General features: G+C 40.7%; 1 protein-coding gene across 1 annotated transcript in view; it reads left to right on the forward strand.

Annotated features, from left to right (window-relative positions):
* Positions 1-4088: 4088 nt before the first annotated feature.
* The window catches only part of myo3a (myosin IIIA), a 404249-nt gene continuing 395127 nt past the window's right edge, over positions 4089-13210 (forward strand). Inside the window, exon 1 of the mRNA XM_073055309.1 lies at positions 4089-4105. Coding sequence (XP_072911410.1) covers positions 4092-4105 — 14 coding nt within the window. The 5' untranslated portion in view covers positions 4089-4091. The remainder of the gene's footprint in view (positions 4106-13210) is intronic.

The raw sequence follows: 13210 nt of genomic DNA on the forward strand, positions 1-13210 counted from the left end.
CTCCGGCCTGAGAAGCAACTTGGATTCACTCCAATTTGCCTACCTGCAAAAGGTCAACAGCAGATGCCAATTCATTGGCTCTTCATTCAACCCTGGAACATCTGAACAGCAAAGAAGCATATATCAGGATGCATTTTTTTGACTACAGCTCAGCATTCAGTACCATCATTCCCTCAAACTAATCAATATACTCAAAGATCTTGGTTTCAATACCTCCTTCTGCAAATGCATCCTCGATTTTCTCATTTGCAGACCTCAGTCAGGTTGGATTGGCAACAACATTTCTCCACGATCTCCATCAGCACAGGAACACCACAGGGCTATGTGCTTAGCCCTTGTTCTACTTGCTTTACACTTATTACAATGTGGCTAAGCATAGCTCCAATGCCATATTCAAGCTTGCTGATGACACCACTGTTGTTGGCCAAATCAAACTTGCTGATGAATCAGCCAATAAGAGGGAGATAGAAAATCTGGCTGAGTGGTGCCATAACAACAACCTCTTACTCAATGTCAGCAACACCAGGAAGCTGATAATTGACTTCAGGAGAAGGAAACCAGAAGTCCATGAGCCAATATTCATTGGAGAATCAGATGTGAAGAAGGTCAGCAAATTTAAATTCCTCAGTGTTATTATTTTGGAGGGCCTGTCCTGAGCCCAGCACGCAAATGCAATTACAAAGGGAGCCCGACATCACCTCCACTTTCTTTGGAGTTTGTGAAGATTCAGTATGACACAAAAACTTAAACTAAGTTCTACTGATGTGTAGTGAAGAGTGTATTAATTAGGTATGCCTGGTATGGAAACACAAGCGCATTTGAATGAAAAATTCTACAGAAAGTAGTGGATACTGCCCAGTCCATCACAGGAAAGGCCCTTCCCACCACTGAGCACATCTACATGAAATGCTCTCACAAGAAAGTAGCGTGTATCTTCAGAGATCCCCACCACTCAGGACATGCTCTCTTCTCACTGCTGCCATCAGGAAGATGGTACAGGCGCCTCAGAACTCAAACCACTAAGTTCAGGAACAGTTATTAGGCCTCAAACATTTGGCTTTTGAACCAAAGGGATACATTCAGTCAACTTTACTTGCCCAATCATTGAAATGTTCCAATAACCTATGGACTTGCTTTCAAGGAATCTTCAATTCATATTCTTGATATTTATTGCTTATTTATTTATATTATTATTTATTTTGTATTTTGTACACTGGTTAACTGCCCAAACTGGTGTGGTCTTTCACTGTCTCTGTTATGGATTATTTGAGTATGCCAGTAAGAAAATGAACCTCGGGTTGTACAGTATGGTGACAAATGTGTACTTTGATAATAAATTTACATTGAACTTCAATGCTGCATTTCAGCCAGGATCCAGCATAGGAATGCCAACTTCCACACATTTCCTGGCACTGACGAAGGATATTCAGTTTGCTGAACTAACCTGCTACAAGTCAAGCAGACTCTAATTTCAGGCGACATGCACAAAATGTTGGGGGATCTAAAACAGGCCAGGCGGTATCTATGGAAAAGAGTACAGTCAACGTTTCGGGTCAAGACCCTTCGGCATGACTGGAGAAAGAAAGATGAGGAGCAGAGTTAAGAGATGGGGAGAGGGGAGGGAGAAGCACCAGGTGACAGGTGAAACTGGGAGGTGGAGGAGTGAAGTAAAGAGCTGGGAAGTTGATTGGTGAAAAAGATGTATGCCCCTGAGTAGGGGAAATCTAATAGGATTCCATATGGTCAGTCATCAGGTTGTTGGTGCTCAAAGTCAACAGCTCTTGCACATGAATGGGCAATGTACCCATGAACACTACCTCAATATCTTTTCATCTCTTTTTGCATGTCTTGGGACTGTGGCAGGAAACCAGAGGACCTGCAGAAAATCCAGATATTCGATGGGGAGAATGTACCGAGACTTCTAACAGAACGGCACCAGATTTGTACTCTGTAGCACGCTTTGTAATTTATAGTTCTTTAATATCAGTTTTATTCTTATTTATTAAATTTTGGGGATTTGGCTGTGATTGGCATGAGCAAATTTTATTGTCTGTCGTTTGAGAAAGTGCTAGCAAGCCACATTCTTGAACAGCCGCAGTTCCTCTGGTGAAGGCTCCTCTGGAGTTCTGTAAGGTAGTTCTGTGAGTTAGCCCCAGTATCCGTAAAAGCACAGGGATACATTTCCAGATCAGGATGTGCAGGAGAAGAAAGGCAGTGGACAAAAACTTCAGTACAAAGTAATTTCTTTTCTTCAGTTAATTGGATTGAATTAAGTGTATTACATTGAGTTAATTGTTCCTTTGTGCTTTTGAGTTAGTCATAGAGAGAGAGATGCAGCACAGAAAGGCACTTCAGCTCTCTGAGTTCACACTGACATCAGCCACCCACTTACACTAATCCTACATTAATTCCGTTTTCTTTTAATTTTCTCCACATTCTCAACTCCCTTCGCATTTTTCCACTCACCTACTCACTGGGGAGCAGTTTACAGTGGCCTATTAACCTACCAACCTGCGCAAGGGTTTCTCCCGAGAGCACCCACGCAGTTGAAGAGTGCAAACTTCATCAGGCAGTAATCTGTCTTTTGGTGCTCAGTGTGTAGCTGGCACAAAACAACGAATCTCACAACATACAGTATGCCACCGGCATTAAACCTGATTCTGACTTCCGTCCCAGACTTCTCCCTTCATCCTTGATCCACTGAATTCCAAGAGCAATATAGAAACCTGAATTTCTCATGATTCAGTGTCAATGCTTTCTGTTGAACACAAGTCACAGATTCACCTCTCTCTGTAAATAAAACATATTTACTTATCTCCAGCTTAGCTGGCTTACTCCTTGTCCTGAATTTTCCAGCCTTAAGGATCTTCCTCCTTGTGTTGAATCTGTCCAGTGCCTGAGCTGGATAAGGGCAAGGGTGAACAAGAATAGTACTTCATATTCCATCAGGCTTGTCTATAACTCATGAGTATTAAGATTGAATTTTCTGTTTGCAATTACCCCACAACCCTTGTATTCCTTTCTCTCAACTTCTGATTCTCTGTTTCTCTCACACCCCACTCTTTCTTCTATTACCCCTACTACCCAGTTTCATTTCATTCCTCACTGGTTCCAGCTGCCCATCATCCCTCCCTTAACTCATCACACTTACTACCTTCCAGAGTCTGTAGCCCTTGCTGTATCCACTTACCACTTTTTGTCTCTCCCCGCTCTGCCCAATTCAAATTGTGTTCTTTCTTGTAAAATTTGTATATGTTTTTCTTGTGAACAGTGCTGCTGCAGGTATGTTTTTCATTGCACCTGTGCGTGCATGTACTTGTGCAGATGACAATAAACTTGACTTTGACTTTGCAATTCAATGGATGGAAAATGCAACACAGTCATTTATTTCTCCTCTCTGAATCTAACTCAGCCATATAGAAAGAATCTCTTTTGTGATTCACTGAGGGCTGCTGATGGGGCTCCTGGTGGTTCAGCTAATTCCTATTTGTCAATGTACGGACACTCTGGTTTAGAGCAAATGAGTTATATTGAAAGAAGAATTGAAGACTTTGGCCAAGATCTTTTAAAAGGTTAAATAGAGTCATGGGAGGTCACTACCAGTGCTTGGCCTCATGATGAACTGACTTCTGAATTTCTCATAGCAATTTTCGAAAGCAACATATGGGAATACAGAATGGACAATCTCTGGAGACACAAGCTCAACCCTGCCACCTTCTCTCCAGCTATTTACATGCAAGATGCTCAGAAAGAGAGGCAGATGTTAACCCCCTTGGACAAAGGACTGGGGAACACAGTGAGGTGGAGATAGACAACTTCAGGTTTTCAGTTCTGACAGAGTGGTGAAGGAGAGCCCTGTACTAAAGCTGACATTACCAGGCAATGTTTGTCAAAATTAGCCCTTTTTAAATTGCTTTGCTGCACAGCTTTATTATGAGAGTGAAGAGAGCACAGTTGCTCCCTGGTTCCTTTCTAAATCTCTCTTGATAATTCAGGTTCATTAATTCTATGCTTGTGACGCATCTATTTTTGAACACTGCTTAAAGCAGTCTGTTTACCAGTGTCACATTCCAAATGCTGTTGTTTGGCTGATGCACCTCATTTTGTAAGTTCTTTGTTATACTTGTTGTCTCTGCTGCTCTCTGTTTGAATCTGGTCAGTTTTAATTTGGTTTCAATAATCCTAAAAGGTGTATTATAACTTACAAAGAAAATCCTATTGTCAGCTCACAAGTATGAGCATAAGATTCTGCATTGATTGTACGATAAGCTTTAATGTTGTACACACTCATCAGAGGCAATTTTTAAAATGATTCTCTATACTTGCGTCCCGAGACTGTAGCCCAGAGATCTCTTTGAGAACAACTGTTGGGTGCCTGTGGTGAACATCAGGAAAGGCAATTGGAAGCAGTACTAAGTGCCTCTAAGTGCCATTATTTAGAGAACTGTCCCAAGATCAAAGACACGTTGCTAAGGAATCAGAATGTTTCCAACCGAGTCTGTATTCCAGGAACTGATTTGCATCACCATCGGTCAGAAAGTGATTTGGATGTGACAATCTGTAATTGATGTGAACAGTGGGCAATTCATTTCCTGTTCGGAAATATTGCATCTAGGTGTGAAAGCATATTGTGTAGTTTGGGAAAGGGGAATTGTGAGAAGGGAGAATGTTGGGAAATTATCCAGAATCAAAACAATTATTGGAACTGGTCTTTCCCTTTCTTTTCCAAAAGGTGGTTTTAGAGTCTTAGAGTACTTTAGGGTAACAAACCCAAGTGGTCTACCTCCATCTTAATGCCCATCTAAGCTGGACGCATATACCCGCAAATGGCCCATATCCAAACTTTCCTATCCAGGTACCTGTCCAAATGTCTTCCGTATATCTTTGGTCTGATCATCTACTTTCTTACATGTTTTATATTCAACACACTTCAGTGTCAGTTGGGTCTCATTTGATAGCACTCTCATCTGAATCTTGAGACTCATTTTCAAATCCATGTCCACAAACTTCACAGCAGATACCTAGAATGACACTGCTGTGAGGTACTGCGGGAATATTACACTGACAGAATTGTGGCCCTTTTTATCACACTGACTTAGATTTATCCCTCACTAAAATTCATATTAGTAAATCGAATCAATTTATTATCAATAAGAGAAATCTGCGTGCCGATTGACACAATATTTCTTGCATTATGATAAAAATACTTAATTGACTGCAAAGTGTTTTTGGAATGTCCTGATTGGCCCGTGAGAACAACAATATAAATGCAAATTTTTCTTTGTTTCATTCTTACAGCTGAAATTGGTAAATAAAAATTGCAACTTACAGTAATTTTTATATCTTGCACTGTACTCCTGCCACAAAACAACACATTTCATGACATTGTATATAATAAACTTGATGCTGATCTGGAAGTAATCTAAAATAAACTTACTTTATTTCCTTCAATACTTGAACTCCAACATAAAAACTAAATGAATGATCATAGAAGGATCAGAAGTGGAGAGAGTGAGCAGCTTCAAGTTCCTGGGTGTCAAGATCTCTGAGGATCTAACCTGGTCACAACATATCTATGTAGTTATAAAGAAGGCAAGACAGGAGCTATACTTCATTAGGAGAAAAGAGTAGCCAACGTTGGCTACTCTTTTCTCACGAATGCTGCCTGTCCTGCTGAGTTCTTCCAGCGTTGTGTATGTATTCTTTGATCAACAGCATCTGCAATTGTATTTTTGTGTTTTTATACTTCATTAGGAGTTTGAAGAGATTTGGTATGTCAACAAATGCACACAAAAACTTCTATAGTTATACCGTGGAGAGCATTCTGATAGGCTGCATCACTCTCTGGTACGGAAGGGCTACTACACAGGACCAAAAGAAGCTGCAGAAGGTTATAAATCTAGTCAGCTCCACCTTGGGCACTAGCCTACAAAGTACCTAGGACATCTTCAGGGAGCGGTGTCTCAGAAAGGCAGCGTCCATTATTAAGGACCTCCAGCACCCAGAACATGCCCTTTTCTCACTGTTACCATCAGGTAAAAGGTACAGAAGCCTGAAGGCACACACTCAGTGATTCAGGAACAGCTTCTTCCCCTCTGCCATACAACTTCTAAATGGACATTGAACCTTTGAACACCACCTCACATTTTTTTAAAAATATACAGTATTTTGGTTTTTGCACATTTTTTAAAATCTAGGATGTTGTTCACTCTTTCCATCTTCCAAGTGTGGCTTCTGTCCGTTCTTCTCACAGATTTTCAAGGTGATCAGGTACTCATGAGCTAGTGTTTCCCATGAATGGATGAAGGAACTTTTGAGGAAAATTTGCAAGCAATTTCTGTCCTCCTTTGAAAGTGAAATCTTCAAACTCGTATTTCATGAACAAATGTTTAGCAATAGACACAACTGGAGCTAGGTGACCATTACCAAAGCCTTGACATTGGATATGTTGTTCAGAGAGAGAACACTAATACTGGATTCATTTATCCTGCCAATAGATTTGGAGGATGTAACAAAAATGGCACTGGTGATATACCTACTGAAACATGAGATGAGCTTATTAGATGGCCTGTGAATATGCTAGGAATCGATCCTGTGAATGCAGAAGGGATTAGTTTAATGTGGCATTAGGCCTAGAACAGACATCATGAGCTGAAGAGCCCGTTCCTCTAGCATACCACTCTATGTTCTATGTTCAGCATAGCGGATGGTTGGAATCATTGCTGCCTAGTGGATCGTGAAACTAGAGTCAGCTTGGAAGTGCTGGTTTTTGAAATTTAATTCGCTCAAACTATCAGAACTTGCAATGCTGCACTGGGAGTGATGGTAAATTTTACCACCAATGCCAGTTTTTACTAAGTGGTGGCTTCTCAAGACACAGACCATGGCCCACATTTTACAGGATCTTATAGATTTCAGAGGAAGTTTGTAAGCAGTTCTTTGCCTTCCAGACTTCAGTCTGAGCCCTTTTCTCAATGCTTTCATTGAGGTGTCAAAGATGATTTGAAACTTGACCTCCTAATGTGCACACATGCAGACACTATATTCATTTTGTAAACTGATGCCTGAGGCTGCAGTGGTGATGATCGAGGTTAAGCAGTTGCCCATTCATGCTGCAGTTTAGCTCCTCTCTGGGAGGAAGCTTATTGGAGGTGAGATGCAGGATCAGAGTGAGAAAAATTGAGAAGATAAGTTGCAATAAGACAGAACTGCTTGATGCCAGTCTGAAATGGGATTGAGTATGTGATGGACCATTGATTGGAATCCAGTTTAATTTTAAGATGGACTTCACATCATCTTAGAAGTTTTTCTCCCTCAAGCAGTCAAGTTCGACCCCCCCCCTCCCCATTCCCTCCTATCAATTCCTTCAGTCACTGCACTGTAAGAACTTTAAACCACTCTTTGGAATGTTGTTTACATTGTAAAACATACTAGCATTTATGTACATTTTATGTATATTTTAAAATCCAACTTATCTTTAATCTAAATCTTTATTATTTATAATTTTTGAATATTGTTGAATTTGTTGCTGGTCGTGCCAGGACACCACAGATGTAGATGGGAATAAAGTTGATCCTTGATGCTTGATTAAATGGCAGGTGTAGAATGGAGACATTTTTCAGTACTTGGACAGAGTTATATTGTCATGCGGCATGGAAACTGATCCCTCTGCCACCTATCAAGCAGCTGTTTGCATTATCCCTACACCACTCACCTACGTACTAGATGCAATTAACAGCGATCTATTCAGCTACCAGCACATGTGCCTTTAGGGAGTGAGGAGAAACTGAAGAATTTGAGGGAAATCAATGTGTTCACTGGGAAAGAATGTGGGAACTCTATTTTGACAGCACCAAAAATCAGCATTGAACTTGAAGTAACACACACAAAATGCTGGTGGAACACAGCAGGCCAGGCAGCATCTATAGGAAGAAGCACTGTCGATGTTTCGGGCCGAGACCCTTCATCAGGACTAACTGAAAGAAAATGGTGAAAGTGCCCAGTCATAAGTTAAAAGTATCAGTTTCTTCTGCCTGATTTTATTTTTCTATCAACAGTCGAATTGTATCTACTCTCAGACCTCTGATGTCAATAGCCTTCAGAACATTGTTCAGCGAGAGGCAGTGATTGGATGTTGCTCCTTGACTTCATCCTGAGATCTCCACCATCAGAGAAGTCAGTCTCCAGCTAATATGATGCACTCGGTGTGATATCAAAGAATCTGTGAGAAAACTGGATATAACAAAGGCTTGCAAGATCAGAAAATACTGCAGCGTTAGTATAGAAAACCTCTACTCCAGAAAAAACTGCACCTCTAGCCAAGTTGTCTCAGAATAGTTATAACACTGGCATCTACCCAACAATATGGAAAATTGCTCAGTATGTCCCACTGTCCAATCAAAATAATTATTATCCCATCTGTCTACTCTCAAATCATTAGCAAAGTGATGGAAACAATGATCAAAATTTCTCTCAAGTGGCAAAAAAGCACTGAAAACCCATTAAACAATGCCTCTTTTTGGTTTTGCTGGGACCAATTGGCTCTGGACCTTACCACAGACTTGGTGCCAACATGGGTCAAAGTGATGAATTTCAGAGTTGAGATGAGAATGACCTGACCTTGACACGAAGGCACTATTTGTCTGAATGCTGCATGGGGATGTCCTGGTACAAATGGAGTGAAGTGAATGGCATCAAAGGGGAACAGCTCTAATGGCTGGAATCATGACTCTTACAAAGGCAGATGATAGCATTTGTTGGAAGTCAGTCATCTCAGCCTCAGGACGGTCCTGTAAAAGATTTTTCGGACAGTTCCCGTGGCCTAACTGCCATCTGCTTCACTATGCCCTTCTTTCCATCGTAAAGTCAAAAGTGGAGATATTTGTTGATGATTGCACAATGTTCATTTTAATTCATGAAAGAAATAATCCATGTCTACACACCTAGACTACATTGTGGCATGGGATGATAAGTTGCAGTTAACACTTGCCCTAAAAAAAAAATGTCATTCAGTGTCTGTCCAACAATCCTCAAGATAGCCAAAGCCATCCAGGCCAAAGTAGCTTCATTGACTGACATCCCATTTATTGCCTCTACTGCCAGAACACTGTGACTGTGCTCTGTACCATCTACAAAGTGTATGGCAGTTACCTGCACCCTCTACCACCAAAATGGACCAGGGGAATCGGACACTTGGGAATGCTACCACTTGCAGATTTCCCTCCAAATCACACCCATGATGAGATACATCATTGGTCCAATATAGGTGCCGTGTTTAAATCTTGGAACTCCCTATCCAACTGTACAGCAGAAGCTCACCCTAACTTTGTCAAGGTTATTATATGTGGACAATAAAATCTGTCCCTATTGGTGATAGCCAGATCTTGAAAATGTACATTAAAAGTGCTCAGTTTGAGAGTGTGGCAAGCAACTCAATGATAAAGGGCCCGGTACTCTTTTTTTGTAGAAGTATTTCACTGCCTTAAATACATTTTAGACATTCAAGTTCCTGTATCAGCAAAAACCTTCCATTCCACACTCTGGCTGTTTATCCCTTCCTACTTTTAATGCTTTTGCCTATAACAATCGTTCTTCCCCACTACTACCCCTCTATCTGTAATCAGACTTTGTGAATAGCTTCTCACTTCCTAAGTGTGCCAATCATTGCCATGTTCCTAAACTTTGCTAAAAATCCTCGGTGTAAAAGGATCTGAAGCATTGCTAACAGCCAAGGAGGAGAAATACTGCAACATAATTCTGCACAGTAAGCTTCTTAGCATAGCTCGATGCTCTGTGAAGCAGATTTATATGGCTGCATTGCTTCTGAAATCAATACCAGAAGGATTCCATTGGTGCCAGTTCTATGATGACAACAATTTGTTTTCATGCAGCACATTTTCTGTTCCACTGTTAGTTTCCATTTATTAGAACTTGTCAGGGCAGCATTTTGGACAATTAAACATAAAACAGTCAGAACAAGTTTTCTTACATCCTCAGTGATTTTAATCCTGTGACAGCATTAAGATTCCTAACACGTGTAGCCGAAGACTTCAAGAACAGCACAAAATGATTGAATTACTTGTAAATTGTGTTTCTTCCTAACAGCTGGCATATCATAGAGTCAAACAACACAGAAACTTGCCCCTCTGCCACTGTGTCCAGGCAAAGCAGACAAGCACAAATCCAACACAAATCCTGTTGTATATTTTTCTCCCTGCATTCCTATTTACGCTCTCCAGATTTATCAATCAAGCACAAAATGAGGGTAAATTACAATAGCTAATTAACCTACTCCATGGTTGACTTTATAAAGCAAGTGTGTTCCCAAAAAGTAATCCAGAGACTTTCCCAGCCAGAGTCCCCTACAGTTATAGTTTGGAGCTTAACATCCAAGGATACACATTTTTTATCAAAAGGACAGGCAGGTAGGCAGAAAGGTGGAGTGGCTGCTCTGTTTCTTAAAAGAAAAGTAAAGTAATCAAATGTTTTGTAAGATGTGACATAGAATTAGAAGATGTAGAATCCTTGTGTGTAGGCTTAAGAAACAGCAAGGGTAAAAAGATTGAGACAGGAATTATATATAGGTATCCGAACAGCAGCCAGCATGTGGGGTACTTATTATAACAGGAGATAGAAAAGATATCCTCCAATCCTCCAGCACCTCACCCGTGGATACCGACATTTTAAATATGTCTGCCAGAGCCCCTGCAATTTCAAAACTAGTCTCCTTCAAGGTCCGAGCGAATACTCTATCAGGTCCTCGGGATTTATCTACTCTGATTTGCCTCAAGACAGCAAGCACCTCCTCCTCTTTAATCTGTATAGGTTCCATGACCTCACTACTTGTTTGCCTTATTTCCATCGAGTCCTTGCCAGTTTAATTAGTAAATACAAATGCAAAAAACCCATTTAAGATCTCCCCATTTCTTTTGGTTCCATACATAGCCGACCACTCTGATCATCCAGAGGACCAATTTTATCCCTTACTATCCTGTAGAAGCTCTTAGGATTATCCTTCACCTTGACTGCCAAAGCATCCTCATGTCTTCTTTTAGCCCTCATGATTTCTTTCTTAAATATTTTCTTCAACTTTTTATACTCCTCAAGCACCTTATTTGCTCCTCGTTGCCTATACCTGTCATACATCTCTCTTTTCTTCTTTATCAGATTTCCAATATCCCTCAAAAACCAAGGTTCCTTATTAACCATATAATCATATAACAATCACAGCATGGAAACAGGCCATTCCGGCCCTCCTAGTCCATGCCAAACTCTTAATCTCACCTAGTCCCACCTACCCACACTCAGCCCATAACCCTCCACTCCTTTCCTGTCCATATACCTATCCAATTTTACCTTAAATGACACAACTGAACTGGCCTCTACTACTTCTACAGGAAGCTCATTCTACACAGCTATCACTCTCTGAGTAAAGAAATACTCCCTCGTGTTTCCCTTAAACTTTTGCCCCCTAACTCTCAAATCATGTCCTCTCGTTTGAATCTCCCCTACTCTCGATGGAAACAGCCTATTCACGTCAACTCTATCTATCCCTCTCAAAATTTTAAATACCTCGATCAAATCCCCCCTCAACCTTCTACGCTCCAATGAATAAGACCTAACTTGTTCAACCTTTCTCTGTAACTTAAGTGCTGAAACCCAGGCAACATCCTAGTAAATCGTCTCTGCACTCTCTCTAATTTATTGATATCTTTCCTATAATTTGGTGACCAGAACTGTACACAATATTCCAAATTTGGCCTTACCAATGCCTTGTACAATTTTAACATTACATCCCAACTTCTGTACTCAATGCTCTGATTTATAAAGGCCAGCGTTCCAAAAGCCTTCTTCACCACCCTATCTACATGAGACTCCACCTTCAGGGAACTATGCACTGTTATTCCTAGATCTCTCTGTTCCACTGCATTCCTCAATGCCCTACCATTTACCCTGTATGTTCTATTTGGATTATTCCTGCCAAAATGTAGAACCTCACACTTCTCAGCATTAAACTCCATCTGCCACTGTTCAGCCCATTCTTCTAACCGGCATAAATCTCCCTGCAAGCTTTGAAAACCCACCTCATTATCCACAACACCTCCTACCTTAGTATCATCGGCATACTTACTAATCCAATTTACCACCCCATCATCCAGATCATTTATGTATATTATAAACAACATTGGGCCCAAAACAGATCTCTGAGGCACCCCGCTAGTCACCGGCCTCCATCCCGATAAACAATTATCCACCACTACTCTCTGGCATCTCCCATCTAGCCACTGTTGAATCCATTTTATTACTCCAGCATTAATACCTAATGACTGAACCTTCTTAACTAACCTTCCATGTGGAACTTTGTCAAAGGCCTTGCTGAAGTCCATATAGACTACATCCACTGCCTTACCCTCGTCAACATTCCTCGTAACTTCTTCAAAAAATTCAATAAGGTTTGTCAAACATGACCTTCCACGCACAAATCCATGCTGGCTACTCCTAATCAGATCCTGTCTATCCAGATAATTATAAATACTATCTAATTATAAATACTATCTCTAAACTATCTAGTATTCTTATTCACTTTGCCTTTAATCTTGACAGGAACATACAAACTCTGCACTCTCAAAATTTCTCCTTTGAAGGCCTTTCCACTTGCCAATCACATCCTTGCCAGAGAACAACCTGTCCCAATCCACGCTTTTTAGATCCTTTCTCATTTCTTCAAATTTGGCCTTTTTCCAGTTTAGTACCTTAATCCAAGGACCAGATCTATCTTTATCCATGACCAAGTTGAAACTAATGGCATTATGATCACTAGACCCAAAGTTTTCCCCGACACACACTTCCGTCACTTGTCCTAACTCATTTCCTAATAGGAGATCTAATATTGCATCCTCTCTAGTTGGTACCTAGTTGATTTGGTCTCTAGTTGATTTAGAAAACTTTCCTGAACACATTTTACAAACTCCAACCCATCTAGACCTTTAACAGTATGGGAGTCCCAATCAATATGTAGAAAATTTAAATCCCCTACTATAACAACTTTATGTTTCCTGCAGTTGTCTGCTATCTCTCTGTAGATTTGCTCCTCCAATTCTGGCTGACTATTACGTGGTCTATAATACAGCCCCATTAATGTGGTCATACCTTTCCTGTTTCTCAGCACCACCCATATGCCCCAGTAGACAAGCCCTCTAATCTGTCCTGC

Source organism: Hemitrygon akajei, chromosome 8 (genome assembly GCF_048418815.1).
Source record: "Hemitrygon akajei chromosome 8, sHemAka1.3, whole genome shotgun sequence".
Classification (NCBI taxonomy): Eukaryota; Metazoa; Chordata; class Chondrichthyes; order Myliobatiformes; family Dasyatidae; genus Hemitrygon; species Hemitrygon akajei.